This window comes from Topomyia yanbarensis, chromosome 3 (genome assembly GCF_030247195.1).
Source record: "Topomyia yanbarensis strain Yona2022 chromosome 3, ASM3024719v1, whole genome shotgun sequence".
Lineage (NCBI taxonomy): Eukaryota > Metazoa > Arthropoda > Insecta > Diptera > Culicidae > Topomyia > Topomyia yanbarensis.
The window spans coordinates 420,792,075-420,815,343 of NC_080672.1; the positions used below are offsets into that span (position 1 = coordinate 420,792,075).

At 41.7% G+C, this 23,269-nt stretch overlaps 5 protein-coding genes across 5 annotated transcripts; 3 read left to right on the forward strand and 2 right to left on the reverse strand.

The window, feature by feature from the left end:
- Positions 1 to 416: 416 nt before the first annotated feature.
- LOC131688511 (ATP-dependent RNA helicase DDX54) lies at positions 417 to 3,102 on the forward strand. Its single transcript, XM_058972807.1, has 3 exons — positions 417 to 1,451; positions 1,510 to 2,124; positions 2,179 to 3,102. Exons 1-3 carry the CDS (start codon positions 564 to 566, stop codon positions 3,037 to 3,039), a joined length of 2,364 nt encoding a protein of 787 aa, XP_058828790.1. The 5' UTR covers positions 417 to 563; the 3' UTR covers positions 3,040 to 3,102.
- Positions 3,103 to 4,504: 1,402 nt separating this feature from the next.
- On the reverse strand, positions 4,505 to 6,021 carry LOC131688513 (uncharacterized). Its single transcript, XM_058972809.1, has one exon. The coding sequence runs from the start codon at positions 5,936 to 5,938 to the stop codon at positions 4,532 to 4,534; it is 1,407 nt and encodes a 468-aa protein (XP_058828792.1). The 5' UTR covers positions 5,939 to 6,021; the 3' UTR covers positions 4,505 to 4,531.
- A 5,268-nt stretch (positions 6,022 to 11,289) lies between these two features.
- On the reverse strand, positions 11,290 to 16,358 carry LOC131688516 (large ribosomal subunit protein mL48). The gene is made up of 3 exons (XM_058972813.1): positions 16,088 to 16,358; positions 15,947 to 16,024; positions 11,290 to 11,762 (listed from the first exon to the last, which is right to left on the reverse strand). Exons 1-3 carry the CDS (start codon positions 16,100 to 16,102, stop codon positions 11,334 to 11,336), a joined length of 522 nt encoding a protein of 173 aa, XP_058828796.1. The 5' UTR covers positions 16,103 to 16,358; the 3' UTR covers positions 11,290 to 11,333.
- On the forward strand, positions 15,270 to 16,354 carry LOC131688515 (histone H3-5-like). Its single transcript, XM_058972812.1, has one exon. It carries the CDS (start codon positions 15,406 to 15,408, stop codon positions 15,943 to 15,945), a length of 540 nt encoding a protein of 179 aa, XP_058828795.1. The 5' UTR covers positions 15,270 to 15,405; the 3' UTR covers positions 15,946 to 16,354.
- A 1,690-nt stretch (positions 16,359 to 18,048) lies between the features above and the next one.
- On the forward strand, positions 18,049 to 19,864 carry LOC131688514 (RCC1-like G exchanging factor-like protein). The gene is made up of 4 exons (XM_058972811.1): positions 18,049 to 18,407; positions 18,464 to 19,216; positions 19,270 to 19,434; positions 19,493 to 19,864. The coding sequence occupies exons 1-4, from the start codon at positions 18,272 to 18,274 to the stop codon at positions 19,828 to 19,830; spliced, it is 1,392 nt and encodes a 463-aa protein (XP_058828794.1). The 5' UTR covers positions 18,049 to 18,271; the 3' UTR covers positions 19,831 to 19,864.
- The last annotated feature ends 3,405 nt before the right edge of the window (positions 19,865 to 23,269 follow it).

Sequence of the window (23,269 nt, forward strand, 5' to 3'; positions counted from 1 at the left end):
AGGGGTTTCAGGGAAATGGTATATGCCGGAAAATGGTTTTCCGGGAAATAACATTCTGGAAAATAGTTTAATTTTCTAAAACCATAGTTTTTTTCAAATCTCATTTATTCGCTGTCTTCTGATTACATCATACTGCCACGATGTTGACGATTTGTAGGTTGGCGAACAGTACGTCATTCTTATTATGTTTCTTTCTAATACGTTGTTGATAATGCGTTCGTTAAGGATTACGCCATTTTCGTGAAGCGTCAAACGAACTGGATTGTACTTACCTTTTCAAACCCACTGTATGTGCATACTTTTCGACGTTATATAACGAGTTTTTTTGCTGTGTATGAATGCATCTGTTGATCTAATCGGTAAAATGGATTCAACCGCTTCTTAACGTCAGCGGGCGAAATGTCAGAACTACACGTGTTTTCATCCAGTCGTTTGTTTATCCTAATTTCTTTAACTTTATAGTGCCGCAAGTTTCTTTCTAAAATTTCATTACAAAACTCGAAACTGTATGAGATTAGTATTTTTCAAACGTGATTTATTATTATAGTTAGCATTTTAACGTAATGGATATGGAAGATCCGAACGTAATTCCCGGGTTTTCAATCGAAAATGCCGACTTGGATTATGACGACGATGAATCGACCAAAAAGGGAAAGAAGAAGAAAGGCGGTGGTTTCCAGGCCATGGGTTTGAGCATGCCGATCATCAAGGCCATCCTCAAAATAGGCTATAAGATCCCAACACCGATCCAGCGGAAGACAATACCATTAATACTGGAGGGGCGGGATGTAGTCGCTATGGCAAAAACCGGTTCCGGAAAGACGGCCTGCTTTTTGATTCCCCTGTTCGAAAAGCTGAAACAGCGTGAAGTAAAAAACGGAGCCCGAGCGTTGATCTTAACACCAACCAGGGAGTTGGCGATACAAACGTTCAAGTTTATCAAACAGCTTGGAAAGTTTTTGGATTTGAAGACGATTCTCGTACTGGGCGGAGACTCGATGGATTCACAGTTTGCCGCAATTCATACGCTTCCGGATATCATTGTGGCCACGCCGGGACGCTTTTTGCATCTGTGTGTTGAGATGAACCTGAAACTGTCTTCGGTGGAGTACTGCGTGTTCGATGAAGCGGATCGTTTGTTCGAGATGGGCTTCGGAGAGCAGCTCACGGAGACACTGAAAAGGTTGCCGGACGGAAGACAAATGGTTCTATTTAGCGCCACCCTTCCGAAATTGATGGTTGAGTTTGCCAAGGCTGGTTTGAGTGATCCAACGCTGATTCGGTTGGACGTTGAGTCGAAAATTCCGGAAACCTTGGATTTGAAATTTATCTACTGCCGTCCGGATGAACGTTACGCTACTTTGCTGGTTCTGCTGAGGGAGGTTATTCCGAAGAAGGCTCAAATCGTGCTATTTGCTGGTACACAGCATCATGTTGAGCTGATATCGATGGTAAGATTATTGAGGTGACGATAGTTTCGGTATCAATTTGAGTTTCGTTTTGTTGCAGATTTTAAATAAAGCGGGAATTGCGAACACGTTTGTATATTCTGGACTGGACGCATCCGCTCGGAAGATCAATACGGCAAAATTCACGATGAAGAAAGTTAATGTTTTGGTGGTGACGGACATTGCTGCCCGTGGTTTGGACATCCCTACGCTGGATTATGTGGTGAACGTGCACTTCCCAGGCAAGCCGAAGTTATTCATACACCGGGTCGGTCGGTGTGCTCGTGCGGGAAGAAGTGGAACAGCTTACAGTATCTTCTCTAACGACGACATTGCGCACATGATCGATCTGCACATGTTCCTTACCAGACCGGTGCAGGAGGCTGATGCTCGAAACATGGGACGAGCACCACCGGAAATGGTCGAAGCGGAACATCAGATAGTGCTGGAGTATGTGAAACATATTGATCTGGCCACGGCCTACAGGATCAGTAACAATGCTTACAAGCAGTACATTGTGACGCGGCCGGCTGCCTCGGCTAGTTCTAACAAAAAAGCTAAGCATTTCAAGATCGGGCAGCTTAAGGTGTTGGAGGATTTCGAAAAGACTTTGAAGCAGGAGACGGAGTTGAACAAGCTGGGAAAGCAGAAGAATGTGCAACTAGCGATAGTGAAGGTAAGCGTTATATTATAGATAGTATTTCGTGTATTAATCTACTTTTACTCACAGAAACCGGCCGTCGATCCAGATGAATTCCGTAACGATTTCATTTCTCGGATGAAAAGTTTTCGACCCCAAGCGACCATTTTTGAGTTGAATCCGAAATCCAATTCCAAACAACTGCGGATTATGGCTGAAAAGCGGGACAAGGATAACATCAAAATTGAAAAACATAAGCGTAAGTTGGTCGAGCAGGAACTGGAAGAAGGGAAAAAGCCGGCTGCTGATCAGGAAGAGCTGGAAACGGTGCCGAAAAAGAAGTCAAAGAAAAATGCTCAGCCAATCAAGGATGACGCCAACTACATCAGCCATCAGGCGAAAGATCACGTCGAGGAGGACGGCTATGCGGTCAACAGTTTCGCCAAGGAAGCTGGTTCGGCAGAATTTTCCGTCATCGGTGATACTGCAGCGGATCAACGGCTTCACCAGAGGCTGCAGAAGTGGGATCGTAAAAAGAAAAAGATGGTCAACGTGGAAAATCCAAAAGCCGGCAAAATACGAACCGAGCATGGTGTCTGGATTGCAGCTTCGTACAAAACCGGTCGATACGATCGGTGGAAGGAACGTACGAAGGTTGACGAACAGATTGCGGCTCGTCAGCAGCAGCAGGATAGCGATGCCAGTGATGGTGAGGAGGCCGTACCGCTGCAGAAACGCGACTATCCACATACCCACTGGGGACGACACAACGCCAAGATGGACCTGAAGAAGGTACGCGATTTGGATCTGAAGAGTGCGGATCAAATTGCTAAGCAACGGCTGCTGAAGGAGACCAAACTGGCGAAGGAGAAGACTGCTCGGTTGAAGAACTTGCAGCGCAGAAAAAAGGCTCTGGGCAAAAAGATGGCAAAGACCAAAGGGAAGAAATGAAGCCTGGGTTGTTGAGGAATATGTTTGGATATAGAATTTATACAATTGATTATATAACGCTGATGGATTTTTTTTTTAATTTTTCGAAATGTCCGATGTCTCCAATTCGCTCCAATTTATATGCAGATTGGCATCGCATAAAATCAGCGTGGAGTGGGTTGCATTTCCGCGCCTGCGATGTACTGCAATTGCAACAACACCCTCAGACAGACGGTGAGAGCATTTCCTGCTTGCCTGTACACGTAATCCGACCGGCTGCTCCTATGTCGGACAGCATCACGCCCCAGCGCTCGGGTGACTCCGATCACAAGCGCATCAAGTTTCTGGTCAATAGTGAACTTCTGTCGGATGTTTCGTTTACCGTGGGCCAGAAGGCTACTCTCATCTACGGCCACCGTTTTCCGCTGGCCGCTGCCAGTGATGTGTTCTATCGGATGTTCACGGAGAAGACTGCACCTTCGTCCGGTTGCGAGGCGGAACCGGTGGACGTTCCGGATGTAGAACCGGATGCTTTTCTCGAAATGCTAAAATTTGTGTACTATGACAATCCGACGATTAGTGAGGACAATCTGGTAGAGCTGTATCACACGGCCCATAAGTACAACTTGACCGAGTTGAAAAAACGGTGTCATCAGTTTATCAGCAGAGAAGAAGCTTCCGTGATGAAGATTCTCACTGGCAACATTCGATACGAGTTTAACGATATTAACGATACATGTCTGCAGACAATCTGCCGCAATCCGTTGATTGTGTTCCGGAGCTCAGATTTCCTAGAACTTCCGCTGGAGCTCGTAGAAATGATTGCCTGTCGGAGTAAGCTACGGTGTAACGATGATCAGTTACTGGATGCTCTCCGGAAGTGGTCCAAGCACCAAAAAAAGAATCAAACGGAACAGTTTGAGAAGTTGTCAGAATTGGTCACGAAACAGCGCGAACAGAATCGGGACTATCAATGTCGAAAGTGGTTCTTCTTCGGACCGATCTGTTACACCATTGATCCATGCAAAGGAACTTTCCACGTGACTGCTCTGAAGGAGTTTGACTTGTTTGGTGTGGGGATCTATGTCGGAAGCCAGGAAAATGATCAACCGATGTCCATTTCAGTGGCAGTTTTGAGCGGAGAAAAAATGATCCGAAGGTGTCAAGCTAATGTCCCCGCTCGGGAGGATATTTTTGTGTATGATTGCATGTTCGAGAGAGTGTCACTGCGAGCTGGTGTGAAAGTAACGATACTCTGTGATGGACCCAGAAGGAGTGAAGGCGTACTGAAGAAGTTCACCTTCTGGAATAGAGGTTTCTCGTGGACCGGCGACAGCTCGGTCATGAAGGTGGAAGACGACAGGAACTACGAACACACAGCTATTGCATATCTCCTGTATCAGCTTAAACATGTGCTGAATGATTAAATAAATTGTTTTAATAATGCAATTCTTTCAAATCAAAACAATTTCACCTGTTTTTCCGATTATTAATTTTATTAATACTTTCTAGTCTAAGACGATCGTTCCTCCGAACTCCAAACGGTGCGGGCACTTTCCAGCAGCAAATCACAAGTTCTACCCAACAGTGGATCTCCGGCCATCGTATCTTTGAATGCTGTGCAGATTCTTTGAATTGTTTCCACGTTAAATGGACTCGCCCTCAAAGCATTAGCAATTGTCAATCCATCGATCGGTTCCGCCATGAAGTACATCGTCTCCAGGATCTCACCCAGGGCGGTTTGAATATCGAATTCACAGTCACTCTCCTCACTGTCATCGTCCATCGGTTGCTTCTCGTCGGAGGAGGTTTGAGTCGTTTTCTGCTCCTTCGATAAGATAGTGTAAATCTTTACCAATGCCAGGAACGTTCCCGCGTGAAAATGATAGACTATCGCACTGTAGATACTGTTGATGCACACGAATATCCTCACGTGCGTTTTTGATAGTGGAAGTAGAGAATTTTCGCTGCTCAATGGAAGCAACACCCGGTAAATGCAGTAGACAATATTATCAACTTGATTCTCGTAAACCTCGTTAGCGTTAATGATGAGATTTTCATGAATTTCCAAAAAATTCTGAACAATTTTCAGATCTTTACCGACTAAGCACTCTTCTTCGAACTGATTTTCGGATGCCGCCTCTGGATAAATTTGCTTAAAACCCTCCATCAAACCTTCAACGAGACATGGCTTGGCAAACATTTTGTAGAACTCGTTCAATTGAGAATAATCTACTTCCGCTTCCGTAAACCGATTAACCATCGCGTGAACGGTTTCAAGTGTGTGCTCTATCAACTCTTTACTCATTGTACTACTCAGTATGAAAGCTATTTTTTCCGTCAGGTCCTCAACCTCCCGGACCAGTTTGAACCAGCAATACTGGTCATCATCGGACTTATCGAACAATGTGGTATAGATTCTCATCAACTGCACCAAAATCAGCGTATCGCTAGACTCCAAAAATGTGCACAAACTCAGAAACAGTGATGGATTCTCATACAAAAACCGATGCGTCTCGTCAACGCAGCACATATTTCCGATAATACCAAACAGTATCTCAACCAACCGCACATCCTGACTAGCTTCGGCTAGCCCGACAAAAAGCTCAACGACATCGTGCTTCAACAAGTACAGCACCACATCCTTCTCGATGGTCATATCCCACAAACTGCAAAGATCCTTCTCGAAATCCTCGTTCTCGGCCAGACCCGTCTCCAGCTGCGGTAACTTCAGAATGGTGGTCAACACAAACCTCTCGCTGTACATGGTCTCGCCGATTCGATCACCCCTTAGCTTCTCCAAAATAGCTTCCTGTTCGTCGTCTTGATCCAGATCCAAAATTGCCGGTTGCGTTACCCCACTTTGGGAATTCACTAGTGCCGCAGCTTCGCTGGGCGCATCCGATGAAGCTTCTTCCATTTTACTGCAAACAATACAATCGGAACACGGGCTTTTCCAAACAAAAAAAAGTTCAAACTGCGGCGACTCCGTTTCGTATAATATGCGGGTGAAATAAAAATGGGAATAAACAAACTTTCGATAGGTGCGTTGCAAGATTCCGCAAACAAGTCAGACAAACAGCACAACTGTCAAAGAAACTAAAACGATAAGTTTTAACGATTAGAACAACGTTGCCAGATATATCGATGTTTATTCTTAATTCCGATATACCGGTCCAACATATTTTCACACTTAAAATCCATTACCTACCAGTAGGTAATTTTAATTTGCTGTCCTAATTTCACTGCGGGAAACAAGGGAGAGGGAATGATTTTTTAATGTAGAATACATTTAAGCTTTCAATATAGGGGTCCCGTTTCAAAATATTGGCTGCGGCGCCGCGTCAGATTTTGAACGTTAATAACTTTTATCATACTTAACAGAATGATTTGATTTTTAGGCCAATTTGTTGAAAATATGTTCCTCTATGCTGTATTAAAATTTGAAGTATGTATAACATGCACTAGTAACAAAAAATGTGTTTTGAAAAATCTTTCGAAAACGACTCGGAAAAGTGAAAATATTCAGCCCATCTCGCACAGAGCCGTCAAAATGGTGCAGCAAATGAACAATAAAATAATGAAAAGTTTATATATATAGGTCCACTACATGTTTGTTCCTATGATTATTCGTATTGGGTTGCTTGACGAGAGCAGTTGGTGGGGGAAAGACGGCATATTCCTTTGGTTAGGCCATTAGAAGCCGGACGGAAAGAAAAGGCTCATGCACGGCACGAGAACGAGCGAGAAAGCCATAGTAGTGCATATTAGCGCGATTATATAAATATCTGTCGGTCGGTTTTACTCATCATTCGTAATCGTTCAAGTACTAGCAAGCAGCCAGTCCACCGAAGGAAAGCAGTTGGCAATGACGGCGGTTCAAAAAAGTGCCCCAGCTACTGGTGACCCATCGCAACCACCTACCGATCAGGAACTGTCGCCCTGCAAGAATTTCGCCCCAACTAAAGGGCAACAGAGCAACTAATCTGTAGGCTATCGTTCCAGCGTCTGGGTCGTGAGATTGTGCAGGACTGCGAAGTCGAGCTACGCTTACAAAGCTCAGTCGTAATGATGCCCCGAGAAGCCAACGATGCCTACTTGGTCGGTTTGTTCGAGAATGCAAAATAGTGCGCCAAGCGCATAACTTTCAGGCCAAATACATTAAACTGGCTCACCGTGTCCGCGGGGAGTGCGTCTGAATTATGCTCCCACAATAAAACAATAAACGGTTCTTTACAGGACCAATTAATTGTGTTCTAATAAGAGTAAACTGAAATTTACATTTTATGGTATATAACAAATAATTTTCAGAAAGCTATATAAGAAATACGATGTGTGGAAAGAAAGAAAGAGAATTTAAATTATCCTCTCTAGCTCGTTTTCGTGCACTGCCTTTCCATTCCTTTCTGCTGCTAATACCATCATAACTAAAACGAATGTGGGTGTTCCCCCACCATCCCATGGCCAGTATCAGCGCTAACAAATAAGACAAAAGAATTTAAATTTGTGAAAATCTTTTCCTTCCTTCTTTTCAAATCTGCAACATTCTTTGAAAATATTGTTGGAATGTTGTTATTGAAAAACTGAACATGCAAGTTTGCTAGCACTGGCCACTAGATTGAAGGCGATGGAAAGACAGAATATTCGTTTTGGTTATGTTAGCCGAACGGAAAGGAAAGGCACAGGAATGGCACGAAAACGAGCGAGAGAGCGATAGTAGTGCTTTCTCGTGTGTTCATATATGAATATTGGTCGGTCGGTTTTTCTCATCATTCGTATTCGTTCAAGCACTAGCAAGCAGCCAGTCCACCGGGGAAAAGCAGTTGGCAATGATGACGGTCCGAAAAAGTGTCGCAGCTACTGGTGGCCCATCGCAACCAACTACCGATCAGGAACTGTCCCCATGCCAGTATTTCACCCCAACTAAAGGGCAACGGAGCAACTAATCCGCTGGCTAACATTCCAGCGTCTGGTTCGTAAGGTTGTGTATTACTTCAAAGTCTAGCTACGCTTACAAAACTCAGCCGTAATGAAGCCAGTGATGCCTACTTGGTCGGTTTGTTCGAGGATACAAAATAGTGCGCCAAGTGTGTAACTTTCTCGCAAAAGAAATCAAGCTGGCTCACAGTGTCCGCTGGGAGTGGGCGTAAATTACAATAAAAGCAACGGTTCTTTTCAGGACCAATCAATTGTGTTCTAGTGAGAGTTAAACTGAAACTTTCATTTTAAGATGTGTAATTTTCAACAAGCAACATAATACGTTGTGTGGAAAGAAGTAGCTTGCACACGGAACAAAAATTTAAATCATCCTCTTGCTCGTTTCGTGCACTACTTTTCCATTCCTTTCTACTGCTATTATCAGTATTACCAAAACGAATGTGCGTGTTCCCTCACCATCCCTCTAGTGATCAGTGTTGCTTCAATTGCATGTGTTTAAGAGGAACGTTGAAGTCGTTTGCTTCTATTCGAGCTTTTTGGCAGCCTCCGTGAACTAACTGCATTAAATGATTTTTTTGTGCAGCTCCGTGCTAGTAGCAAACAAAATGGCCCTACCAGTGTCTGATTCGTGAGATTGTGCAGGATTTCAAAGTCGAGCTAAGCTTATAAAGTTCAGCCGTAATGGTACTCGAAGAAGCCAGTCTTGTCGTTTTGTTCGTGGCTACAAAACAGTTTGCCAGGCACGTAGCTATCATGCCAAATATATCCAACGATCCAGCGCGTCACCATCAATACCAACGCCGATACCAAAGGTTCTTTTCAGAACCACCATTATTATCATAGAGAATTATTTGTAAATTTCCCATTCAAACGTGATTCTGTTGAATATTATTAGATTTAAATTAACGTCTCGAATTGAAATCACAACGCTCCGGTTATGTCACAGACATTACCCACCCATCTTTTTTATTGTTACCACGACTAACGGTTTAATATAGACACCCCATTTCAATACTTCGGAAGGAACAGAAGGTCGAGTTTGTTCGTAGACTGAGTCAGGTTCTTAAGTAACCGAGGAATTGTAGTAATCAAGGTTTTGTGATCGTTAAAAAAGCAGAAGAAATAGTTCACCATACGATTTACAAAGTGGTTTTATTATGTCGTTTTCGCTTGAGGCAGAAACTAACTCAGTTTTGGACCTGACTCCTGTCAAACCGTTTGTTTGAACCCAGTTTAGAACCTACAAGCCACCGAAAAACTACCTAAAATTAAGTACGTTTGACTCAATCTCGTGGTATGGTGCAGGAAGGTAAAATTAGTAAACCGTGTTGAAGATAGTTTCCATTTAACTACGGCAAAAATAATAACTCAACCTTGAGTTTAATTTACTTAAATTTAAGCTGAATTTAAATAATTTTAAGTATACCCCAAACAACTCAAAAGTACCTTGCACCACGGAAGACCTCGACTGAGTCGAATCTCTCGTTTTGTTTTTGACAAAACTAATAAGTGCGAAAACGACGCACAACTCATAACTACCTAAATTTACGTTAAAAGAACTTATTCTGTAGGTTGTTTTATTTTTGCGTGTAGGTTGGGTTCTAACTCGAAATATATTTCGGGTTCGCTCACACCACCGCTGTTTGGCGAGAACTTAACTCAGTTCCATTAAAAACGTTCGGTTGAAGCAACTAACCTGGGTTAGTTTCTAGGTTCTCAATCGAAAATGACATTAATCCCGTTCTCTTTACACATTCCACGTATGGACCTTTTCCCTGCCCGGTCAACAAGGGCTGCACTCGGTACCGAATCTCTCTTTGTTTTAATTTGAGAAGTTACATGTAGTAATCACTAAATCGAATCGGTTTCTTCGTTGGTGATGTAAACCTTTCATCTAGTTCAAAACCACGCAAATCCTCTTCTGACGATGATGCGTGTAGCTGCGCTTGATTCACGCTTTTTCCGATCGGTGCTCAAATTGTTTAATCTCGCGTTCGACAATCTTTTTGAGATGTGAAACATTTCTGTCTCAGGACTTCGTGCTTTAGCACGAAAGAAAAGGATTAGAGGCACAGCACCCGTCTTTCAACACGAGCACAAGGGCGAGAAGTTGGTTGGTAAAATGCTTCCAATGGTTTGTGGCCCGCCTCCAGTTCAAAGGTTCCTCCGTATAGGTATATTGCAAAACACTCAATCAAACATTCTACCCCTAACAGTTCCTTCTCGGTGTGGCAATATCTGTGCTCTTGGGCAGTTAGACTGTTAGACATAGACGATCGGACGAAACTGAGCATCAAATCGTCCTTCAAACTGAATTAATACAGCTCCAAGCGCTGCAGGAGATGTATCCGCAATTAGTCTCGTTTGGAGTGTATTGTCGAAAAAATAGAGTTGCTGAACGTTGCAAATTGCATATTTCGGTTGCTCAAAACCCCTTCTTTCCCTCACGAAAACTTTATGCCAGAGCGGGTTAATTTGCGAAGAGGACCCGGTATTGTTGCAAGATTTGGGAGAAGCCGCCCGGCATACTTGACTAACCCGATTAAACTTCGAACTTCTTCAACTGTGCATGGTGTGCGAAAGCATGAAGTGCTTCTGCCTTACTCTTCGAGGATTTTATTCCATCTGACGAGACCGTGTGCCCGAGGAAATCCAAACTGTTTACTTTAAACACACATTTCATTTCACGTGATCGTTTCAAACCGATGACAGTAATCTCAGTTCCGCATCATACTCTTCCGTTGTACTGCCGATGACGAGGATATCGTCGATAAAATTTACAGTATGCTTGCAGTGGCTTAAAATTTGTTCCATATTGCGCTGGAATATTTCTGGAACGATAACGATTTCATACATCAGCCACTTAGGCTCAGGAGCCCTATTCTCACAGTCACCCCATCTAGCGACCACAAGCAAATTTCCTTCCACTCACTAGATGACGTGACTGTGAGAATGGGGCCCCAGATCAAACTTGCTGAGGAGCTCGCGAAACAACGTGAAGTGATCCAGTTGGACACTAAGCTAGCAAACACTTGATCCTAAAAGGCTAATAATAGCTATTACAACGTAGTGAATAAAAAACCGCTTTGCGAAGACGAAAGCGCCCGTCATTTAGTAGAACATTTCTGGCGGTTTCTAGGGATCCCGAATGTGATAACAAACGTCGTAAATGGTTGCCGTCTTCCCACAAAACCGTCTAAGTGATCTGACATGCAGACTTTCACAATCATTCTTGACTAGGGACAATACTACTGTCGACAAGCATAGACAAAAACTCGCTACGAGCAACTTTAACCCTCTAAAATTGGAAACCAGTATTAAAAACAATTTACATATGTGATACATTCTTCTTTATTTTCACCAACAGACCCTGCCCTTCACTTCTTCTCCCTCGAGCCGCCCATCTCGTCCAGTTTCTGCTTCAGCTCGATAAGATCCCTGTCGGGAACGTAGCGTGCCTCATCCACATCCTCGGAATGTTCGCTAACAGAGAGTGTGACTCCTTCGGGCAAAGCAGCTTGCAAAATTCGCACAAAGGTCGGTAAAAACGGTGCCTGCAGATTCATAATTTGAACGTTCCGCTCGTACACCGTTAGTTTGTACTCGCTCTCGATTACGGCCGAAGCTGGTTTAAACTTTTGAACGTTGAGCTTTTTTGGCGGATACGCCCAGCAGTCGACAGTATCCAAATCCATCGAGTCGGCCACGTTGTAGATGAACCTTTGGTAGCTCTCCAGGATTGGGTAGTCGAAACCCTTGATGCTGAAGTTGAGCGTGTTATGCACGGGATACTTTGGTCGAAGCAACTGAAAAAATGAAGTCTTTGAGTAGATGCTCTGTTACATAATCTTAAGCCTGTAAAAATTTCCTTATTTTTTCATATGTATAAGCGAGTGTCCTATTTTGATGAAGCAAGATCATCACAGAATAAAGAATCAACTATAACACAAAACCACGTTTGATCAATTTAATATATCCTCAAAATCTTAATTTACAGCAAAAAAAAACTATTTTTCGGGAGTTTCGGCACTAAAATATTAGCTACACGATAATTTTTCAACCCATTCAATATTTTATGTGTTCTGGAAAGAAGAAAAAAAACCTTTCCAACGGTATGCTTTATTTTGTTCTTTTGTTTAAGATACTATGTGGTTTTAAGACAGCAATATTAAAGTAACCATTATTTTGCGATTTCTTCGTGAAAAGTTTGAAAGTCGCGCAACATTAAAAAATATCTTTATTTTAATAGAACATAGTTATGGAATTGAAAATTCCCAATAAAATTTCATTAAAACAAAGACTTTTTTTTGTAAAAACGTTAAGTAATTTTCATATTTTTATGAAAAAATCGAGTAAGGAATTTCGAATGATTGTTACAAAACCGCGTAGTATTTTTAACAAAATAACATAACATATCATACCGTTGGAAAGGTAATTTCGTCTTCTTCCCACATCACCCAAAAAATCTAAAATGACCTCTTAGTAAATTTTTCAATGCAAAACTCCCGAAAAACAATTAAGGTGTTGAGGGTATACAACATTTATCTTACATTATTTTGTGTTGCATTTGATGAGATCTACAACCTATACTGGGCCATTTGAAAAGTAAAAACTCACTGTAACACCGTGTAAATTTCGCTTTAACTTTAACAATCGCTCTGTTCGGTAGAACATTGCATTTCTGAGAACAGACATCCATGTTCAAACCTATTTCTTTATATTTGTGTAAACATTTGACCGTATATTCGTTATAACACTAGCGTCGCCTTTTTGAAATTTTGCTGTTAGTAGCGGTGGTGATATTCCTAGGGGCAGATCACTCTAAGAATGTATAACAAATTTGCATCAAATTGGAAAAAATGCATTTAATTTCCATTTTTGCATCAGCTTTGTGCTGCCTCGCAGAAAAGTTTGTTTAACAAACGTCCTACGCTGATCCACTTTGTTCAACGTTTTGTTAAGGTTCAAGTTACCTTTTTTAAGCATGTGTTAGAATTGAACGCTTTGTAGTGTGCGTAGGAAAATTTGTGTTCAGCTTTGCCACCGAATTATCCATTTAAACCTTTTCAAAACTCTAAAAGAAGAATATCAGTCGATTTATTAGATCATCACGATTCAATTCATGCAAAATACCTGCTGGAAAAACCATCGGCTTAGCTAAATGGTGCTTTTGAAAAAGTGGCTGTGGTTTTTTCATTGCGCAGTTGTGTTGCGTACCCCAGCTCGGTGTGGTAGTGTGATAAAAAATCACAGCCACTTTTTCAAAAGCACCATCCAGCTAAGCCGATGGTTTTTCCAGCAGGTATTTTGCATGAATTGAATCGTGATGATCTAATAAATCGACTGATATTCTTCTTTTAGAGTTTTGAAAAGGTTTAAATGGATAATCTGGTGGCAAAGCTGAACACATTTTTTCTTACGCATACTACCAAGCCTTGAGGTAACTTGAGCCTTAAATGTAGGGCTAGTTTTTCTGTAGAGTTTTGACGTCTTACACGCAACGCAAAATACATTATGAATTTCTATTTTCATGGAAATGAATGCACTTAATTTCGCTGATTTTTAAAAATGCATCACAGGTGATCTGCCCCTAGTGATATTCTAAAAACCTTTGAATAGTTCGTTATTTTTTAAATTAACTTTAACGCTCGAGATGGACGAATGTTTGAAATGTGAACGTTGCACTGATTTTTTTTATAATTTTCGAAAATCTCGAATAATGTAAAAAAACTGCGACATTGTTATTCAAACATTTTTTTTTATTGGAGAGGCTTTAACCTTAGGGTCATTCGCCTCTTTGTCGGGTTAGAGAAATCTCTTCTGAAAAATCTCTAACTCTATGTGCGGTGATGGGAATTGAACCCAGGTGAGCTGCGTACAAGGCAATTGATTTACCGACTACGCTATGCCCGCCCCGTTATTCAAACAATTCTTTAAACAGTTTTTGAACTTGTATCAATTATCAATGTATTAATTAAAATTCCTTTTCTTATGCAGTTTTGCTTGACACGAAGCTGAGTCAGGTTCTAATACAAACTGTTAAAAGGTATAAACTGACAGTGAGTGTATTTAGAATCTGACTCATTTTCGGTGTCAAGCCAAAACGGCATTAATCTACACCGAAAAAAAATGTTGGTAAAAATAAGAGTTTTTCACTCTTAGCAAAAAACAACCAACGCATACTCTTAGTTTGAAAATAAAGCTTTTATTTTGATTACTATTCTTCATTAGCCTAAAAGGAAAACTTTTGTTTTGATTATTATTCTTGATTAATTTAAAACTTATATTTTCAATCTAATAACGCCTACCGTTGGTTGTTTTTTGCTAAGAGCGGAACACTCTTACTTTTACCAACATTTTTTTCTGTGTGTAGATATTAATACGACATTGCATGATGCCGCAATGCAAGTTGGTAGAAATTAAAATCAACTCAAACTTATTTTTTTGTACTGTGCTGGCACCTCGGAAAGAACCAACCAAAAAAAACTGCATTGTCAAAAAATTGAGGTTAAACCTAGACACTTTATACACAGGCTTGCGGAGACAAGAATAATTAAACTAGTAACCCTGAATATTTACTGGCATCACGGAAGATCCCACAGCTTGGCTGGGTTTCCCCTCACAATACCTTCATGCCCGCTTGACTGCAGTTTTTGGCACTTCGCTAGTCTATGTATCCACAGTCTATAGCGAACAGTTGCGCAAATAGTGAAGCCAAAAAAGCCTACACGTGACCATAACCTACAGAATAAGTTCTTCTAACATAAATTTAGGTACTTTTGTGCGTCGCTTTCGCACTTATTAGTGTAGCCAAAAACAAAACGAGAGATTCGACTCAGTCGAGGTTTTTCAAGCAGTAATGTACTTTTAAGTTGTTTGGGGTATACTTAAAATTAGGTAAATTCAACTTAAATTTAAGTAAATTAAACTCAAGGTTGAGTTATTTTTTTCGTAGTTAAATGGACAGACATTTGAAAAAGATACCTGGTATCCCTGGTAGTTACACTTGTGATGTATTTTTAAAAATAACAAAATGAAAATCTTACCATCAAAATAGAAATTTAGATCAAATAGATATTAAATGCATTTTTTTCAAATTTGATGCTCATTTATAGAGCAATCTGCTCCTACGGTTTCGTTCCATTTTCGTGTGCTGTTAAAAATTAAGTTCAGACAAATGCAGATATTTTATAAGCATAAATAAACTTTTCGATAAAACCGTTTGGCAGGAGTTTCCTACTGGCAACCCTGTGTGCGATGTGAAACAACTTGAAGTTGAAATTTACAGTGTAGAACCAGTCTTGCAAAAAGTAAATCTCGTTGAAACGATTTTTTTCTTCAGAAACGATCAAACTTCATTGTTTTTTCCAAGCACCAGGGCTAGTAACGGATTTCTAGATTTAAGCTAGTGTTTTCCTGAAGAGGCAAGAATAATTAGTGCAAACAAACATGCCTCGCCGTTTGCGTGATCGACCGGTTCGAATCGAGGGCGGCCTAGGGGCTGAAACGGCAGTGAAATCTAAACCAAGACTGATGCCTGACCCCCAAGAAGCCGGACCATCAAGGCGTACTGATGCAGCATCGAAAAAATCTGCCCCAGCTCCGAGACGCTCAGTTTCCGAATCTCGGACTCCACAGCGGCCCGTATCGGAGTACGAAAGAATGCGAGCGCCACGCTCTCATTCCGAACATCGTGTAGCTCCGGGAGTGAGGGTGCTGCAGGAAATACGACAACTACAGAACACCACAGGTCTGTTAGTTCCCAAATTGCCGTTCGCCCGGGTTATTCGCGAGGTGCTTCAACAGTATGCACCTAATCGGGACCTCAGAATTTCGATGGATGCGCTGATGGCCTTGCAGGAATCGGCCGAAACCTACATGGTGCAGCTGTTCGAAGATGCGTATCGATGTACCTTGCATCGGGAACGCGTAACCCTAGGGCCAAAAGATCTAGGGCTGGCACTGTACCTAAGACAAAGATTTTACTAACCTCAAGGTATTCCGGCTCATACATACTGCCGCTGCTGAAGGGGCGAACACATTTCCCGGTGGCTAATCGACGGATGATCTACATTAATTACAAAACAAGAAAATGGTTATGCGGTCATTTGGTTTGGTTTGTTTTGCGTACTTGTCGAAATGCCATTTTCTACACAGTAGTTATTAGTTGAACTAGATGGTTTTCGTATTTTGGAAATCCGTAGTTTTGCGTGAAATGCACTATTTTTTTTTTCTACAGAAGCAAACTGACAGAACCTTGTTGAAGGTTATGTAACGAACTATGAGAGCGAGTAGTCATAAAGCGGTCAAATATAGTGAATGGTACCTTTCATATTTTATTGCTCTGTAACTGAACTGATTCATATACTAATAAAAATAATTCAAAAAGTCAAGCAAATTAATTTCTTGAGATGCGTGTGTTGAGTAAGACCCATAACTCGAAATCCCGTCCAAATTTTGGAATTATTGAATTCGTAAATAAACATCGTGAATGTTTCGGCATATTTCATATTGCGTGTATTTTATCGTTTATCACTCAACAGAACCTGATTTAAAAATCTGTAAATGGCAGTTCTCTACAGAGATGCCAGATTCGCAGACATTTCTGTTTTTGATGCGATCTTTTTCCCAGTAAAGCTCAGCCGGAATCGAACTGGAATTCTGGCTGGTTCCAGTTCGTACACGGGCTCCAGTGACACAACCGATTCTAACTAGAATCGGTTGTGTCACTGGAGCCGGAATGCGAACTGGAACCAGCCAGAATTCCGGTTCATTTCCGGCTGAGCTTAACTGGGTTGCCTTTCTCAATATTTCTCGACAAACAATATGATTACGGCCTAAAAGCCAACTGTCAAAATCAACTTTGGAAATTCCGGACAAACCGTTACACGCTAATCACAGATGTTGTTAGTAAATGAAGTTTTCTCTTTTATAAACTGTTGTCAACTGTGTTCGACTAGTAACGGTTTGCCTGGAATTTCCATTCAAAGTAGATTTTGACAGTTGGCTTTTAGGCCATAATCATATGTTTGTCGAGATATGATTACGGCGTAAAAGCCAACTGTCAAGATTCTCTTTGAAAGGAAATTCCGGACAAACCGTTACTTTCTAAACACAGTTCATAGCACTTATTGAAAGAGAAAACTTTTCTCTTTTGTGTACTACCAACATCTGTGATTGGTGAGTAACGGTTTGACCAGAATTTCCATTCAAAGAGAATTTTGACAGTTGGCTTTTAAGCCGTAAACATATGTTTGTCGAGATTTATTCTACTTCAAAATGAAAACTCTTTAATAGGTATTTGAATTAAGACATTAACGGCCAATTTCTTCACTTGGATGAAAACAGGTTTTCGTCAAAACCGGTTTTCGGCTAACTGATCGCCAGCAACCCGAAAACTGGTTTTCAGCGAAAACCGGTTTTCATCCAGTGAAGAAATTGGCCGTCTGAAATTTTAATCAAAATGTCTGGCATCCCTGTTTATGATCCCTGTTCTACAAGATGACGACACAAATGAACTCATTCTGAATGGAGTTCATGTTTGACAATTCTCGGTGGTTTGTTTACTGCGTTAGTCGCGTCAAAGAGAATAGTGAAAGAGACGCAGAGTGAAAATCAGTCAAAACGGCAACACTCCCTTTACGATGATTTCAACACTAGAATTTGGCAACCGTTTCCAAAGGCAGCACTTTAAATGACTCCTATTATATTTTGAAAACAAACCTTTTGTCGATCGTTGAATTTGTTTATCAAACGATGTGCATTTCGAAACAAAGAGATGAAATAATTCTTAAACTTGTTTTTACTCATACATAGACTCTAGAATGCACCTTACAATCACGATTGCACTAAATTCTGACGAAAATTCAAATTTTTTTTTGATAGATTTACAATACTTATCTCCTCCAACTCAGGTATGAGTAATGTTTATTTACATTGCACGATTGGTCTGCTCAATAAGGTATTTTTGGCTTCACACTATTCGTCTCTTTTCCTATTCTCTTTGAGTCGCGTAAGTGCGAGTGCAACGGGTGCTCATCTGTCACATTAGAACTCATGTAACTCCCATGTAAACAAACCACCGAGAATTGTCAAACGAAGTTCATCCAGCTAATTTCGTGGGGTTATGTCGATTGGTGTAAAATCTAATTACTGCATCACGTTTGTAATGTTTGTATTTTGTAATCCCGCGGGATCATCATTATTGTGATTTTTAATTGTATATTATTACATAAAAACTAGTATGCTATTGCCCTAAAGTATCAATCAAATCAAAATTCATCAGTTGGTTGTAAAAAATGACTATCTGTGAAAAATGAAATCAGTTAGCGTATCCAGTATGCACTATTGTAACAAAGTAAAGCATCTGATCCACCGCTTCGAGCATATCCGGTGTTACACATCTCCGGCAAGGCGCACTGTTCTTCGGCAAGATCGAAGCAAAATAACAAGTAGGTATTACTATCTTTACTGTGTAGCAATGTACCGATCGATTCCATTTTTCTAGCTCATGAATACCCTATCGCAAAACCAACGGATACTCGGGTGTACGTTTGGGGTATGGCCGCCACCGGAGCCCTGGGGATGCAAACCTCGGTCAAGAAGCAAGCCAAACCGTACACGGACTTTATTCAGCATCCGAGTCGGTTGAACTTTGCCGAGAATCGTGATATACTCGATGTCGCAGCCGGTTATGGGTTCTCGGTTTTCGCAGCCAAATGCCGCAACGGTCGCAGTCTGTGGGGTACCGGTATAAACACCGACTCACAGATTGGCTACCACAAATTAGGCGGTCAGCAGAGAAAACCATTCGAGCTGTTGATTTATCCGGCTCCGGTCGAGCTGGTGTCGGTGGAAGGTAACAACAGTGCGGTGGAGATTGTTAAAGTGGCCGCAGGTAGAGCGCATCAGTTGGCACTGGCCGTGGACGGAACGGTGTTCGCATTGGGAAGCAATGCCTATGGCCAGTGTGGCCGGGAGATAATGAAGGATGAAGATTACTTCCACAAACCGGTGATAAACAAAATCAGACAGCTGGGAGGACCGGCAGATCCGGTGAAGGATGTCGATTGCGGTCAGGATCATAGTTTTTTTCTGACTGAATCGGGGAAGCTTTACTCCTGTGGTTGGAGTGACGATGGTCAAACTGGGCAGGGGAAATTTGGTCTGATAAGCACTCCTGCACTGGTTGGAGGGGATTTGCAGGGTGAGAGAATATTCAAAGTGACCGGTTCGTCGGATACGGTTCTAGCGCTCAATGGTAGGAAAATTTTGTTTCAGCAATTCATTAACTAAAATAGATTTTTATTGCAGACAAAGGTGAAGTGTTCGGTTGGGGAAACACCGAATACGGTCAGTTAATTTCGGACAGTGATGATAATCCGCAAATCAATTCTCCACGTCATTTATCATTTCTAAAGGATTGTGGTAAGATTGTCGATATTGCCGCTGGTGGATCGTACTGCCTGGCGCTGAACGGTGGGTTGGTTCATGGTTTAAGGTCGAACTGAATTGACATTTTTTTTTAACATTGCAGACAGTGGTGACGTCTTCTCGTGGGGCTACGGTATCCTGGGTTTTGGTCCCGAAGTTACGCACCAGCCACGACCTGCGTTGATTCCACCGGCACTGTTTGGTCGAAATGATTTCAATCCGACAAGCCGTGTGCGGGCAATTTTCGCCGGCGTAACGCACAGTGGAGCGATTAACGATCAAGATGATCTGTACATGTGGGGCCACAATCGGTACGGCTGTTTGGGTTTCGGTCATAAAAAGGATCAATATTTCCCGCTTAAGGTTGCCGTTAGTGCGCGGGTGATGAAGATTAGCTGCGGCGTGGACCATACACTGGCGCTGTGTAAGGCGTTCGTTTAGGGTTTGTAAGTATATAGGGCAAATTGGAACAATGTCTTTCTGATTGATTACTTTTTGTGAAATCCATTTGCTTTCATTTGGTTTTCGTTCAATTTTTCGAAACGAATCAAATGTATCTTAGGGGAACGAGAGGTAATAACGTCATGTGGGGCAAGTTTAGTATACCAGTTCTCTTATGAGAAGCTGAACAATTTTCGATTCATCATTAGACTACGTAACCAGTCATCTTAACGAACGAAAATGGCGGACGACGAATGTCATCGGTCGGAAGAGAAATCACCAGAGCGGTGAACGTAATCGGAATTCATTCTTTCTAATTTGCTACTGATGATCACACTAAATCTTTTTTTGCATAGTATTAATTTATTGAAATATTGCATAACTACAGCTTATTACGAAATTCTAGGAACACCGTCGAGCGAGGTTAGAGTAGGGTGTGGCTTTGATAAACCCCACTAGTTCGATCTTAAGATTAAGATAATTGCTAATTTATGCGAATTTACTATGCGCAGGACGTTGGCCATGTTACCAAAGGCTTCTCCCGTTCCGGATAACGAAACGGAAAACCTACAAAACGTGAGTCCTTCACATGTGTGATGAATACTTTAATTCAAAAAATATATCAATTTATAGGAATTTTTAATTCGGCTATCGAATAAACGAGTTCAAAATTCCTGTTTTCTGGTTGCTGGAGCAACATTTTAAAATTTCGTTTTACGGACAAGCCGTAACAAAAATGCCAGGAAAAAAAGCCATGTCCCCCTCCGGATCAAAGCTGTGCTCTCTGTAACCCGCCGGACAACAGTTTGATGGTCAGTTGCGATGAATGTCTTATGTGGTACCACTTCGACTGCGTTGGTGTGACTCATGACATCGTGAATCATGACTGGAGATGCCCGAAATGCCTACCGATGGATGATCGCCCCGATACGGATAAAGTGAATCCTGCAACCGGCTCGTCGCACTCATCGCTTTCAGCTTCTGACAAACAAGCAGTCGCTCCTACTCCACTGTTGCCAATAGAACTGCCGTTGCAGCTGCTCGAGGAAGAACATGCGTCTGAGAGAAAATTTCTCCAAAGGAAGTACCATCATTGCTCAACCAAAGCCAAATTGCCGCGCGTCACGCTGTTTCTAAGGAACTGCCTGTATACAGAGGCTGCCTGGGTAAAGTAATTTCAACAGTCAAGATGCTATATGGTCGACCAAAGATTATTGTCTACTCGCTAATGGAGAAGATCAATTAGTAGCCATCCCCGAGAACGGATAAGTTAAACTCAATAGTCGAGTTTGCCATAGCGTTGCGTATAATGGTGGCTACAGTGCAGGCTTGGAACTTAGAAGAACATCTTTATAATATATCGCTCCTACAAAGTCTTGTAGATCGGCTTCCATCGATGATCAAGCTCACTTGGGCAACACATCGCCAAAATTTGCAACGAGTTACACTTACCGAGTTCAGCGACTGGTTGTATGCTCTCGCTGAAGCAGCCAGTATCGTGACGATATCATCGGTTACGAATGCCGTCATCCTTTCCTTGATTACAATTCTCGACGCGGAAGAAAGGATGACGGATTCATTAACGCAATTGTGAAGAGTTTCAGGACCTAGCCCATTCCTCTCTGTGGGCTCTTCTGCGGGATTACAAGTTGTGTCATTGTTGCCTATGATCTCACAGAGGGTTATGTAAATTCATCAAACCATGTGGGATAAATGACGGCCCCTACAAGCATCACCGTTTGCTTCATAACGACGCCAAACTCAGCGATAGCCAGCTAACTCAACCCAAGGGATCACACACGACCTTAGCAATATTACTTCCAATGACTTCACTTGTCACACTCATAGCGGGAACATCCGTGCTATTCAAATACATTCCCGTGACAGTGCATAATCAGGGGTTGTCTGTAAGCACTCATGCCTTTGTAGATTGCGGATCTTCACTGACCTTGTTAGAGAAAACTTTAGCGGCTGAGTTGAAGCTTCAAGGACTTGGTCCTGGTTTACCTAGAGTTTTTCAACAGTCTTTCTCAAGGCTACCTATGTTTTTGCTTGATCAGTCTCAAGACTACCTACTTTTTCTACTCAATCAGTCTTTTTCAAGACTAAAACATTTTTCAAGAACAATTCAGTCTAAAAAAATATTTCATTCTTCCAACATGCCTGTTTCTTCCCAGAAAGGCCGTGTGCCAAAAATTAAAGCTAAACGGAAAAGGGTATCTTCTCCACCCGAAAATTCAACTGACTGCAGCAACTCATTCAATGTTTTATCCGAATGTGAAGCTGATGAAATTTCTAAATTTCCTCGCATTGCGCATAATGCCAATGAGAAGAAAACGCAATCACCTCCGCCTATAACAGTGATGATCTCCGACTTCAAAGCCTTTCGAACTGAGCTTTCGACGTTCCTTCCGGACGTGAAAGTTTCTTTTCAGATTGGCCGAAGAGGAGAATGTCGAGTAACAGCGGAGGAATTGATTGGCCACAAACGACTACTCCAGTATCTTCGAAGAAGTCATATAAATTTTATTCACATGATTTCAAGACAGATATACCATTCAAGACTGTCTTGAAAGGGCTACCACAAGGTCAAAGTTTGGATGAAATATCCAACGAATTGAAAAATTTACTTGGCTTTTCTCCTTCACAAGTTATTCTTATGAAGAGAAAGGCTAGCGGCGATAACACGCCAGTACGCTCTGGAATTATCCAGGAGCTTTATTGAATTCATTTTAACCGTAAGGGACCGTTCATAAATTACTTAACGCTTTTAGGGGGGGAGGGGGTACAACAAGTTGTGACATGTTGTGACATAGGGGAGAGGGGGAGTTAGCTAGATCGTTACGTAACATGTTTTCACCGAAGAAAAAAAAAATTTTCTTGGAATTTGTTACGTAACAGGGGAGGGGGGGATGCAGAAATTTGTGACAATTTGTTACATGGGGGAGGGGGGAGTCAATTTTGGGCAATTTTTGCGTTACGTAATTTATGAATGGTCCCTAATGAGGTTAATAATTTGAAAGTATTTGAAAAAGCACGTTTTATGTTCCACGTGCGAGTAAAGTGGGAACATTATAGTCGACATGGGGGCAGAATTCAAAATCTGACCCAGTGTCGCAGATGCCAAGGCTTTGGGCACGGCACAAAAATTGTCATTTGGATTCCAAATGTATGATCTGTGGTGATAAATCGCACACGAAAGATATTTGTTCGGTGAAAAAAGAAACACAAAAAGTTTCAAGTTTTTTATGCTTCAGTGGCAGATAACAAGACCAAAATAACGGCTACCGTTACCACGCCTACAAACTCGTTTGCACCCAACGCTTCCTTTAGTCCAATGGATCTAGGTAGCGTAACGAAAGAAAAATTAAAATACCTGCAAGACTCTATGTTACCTATGATGATTGCTATGTTAAATTCTACCTCCATGTTTGAAGCT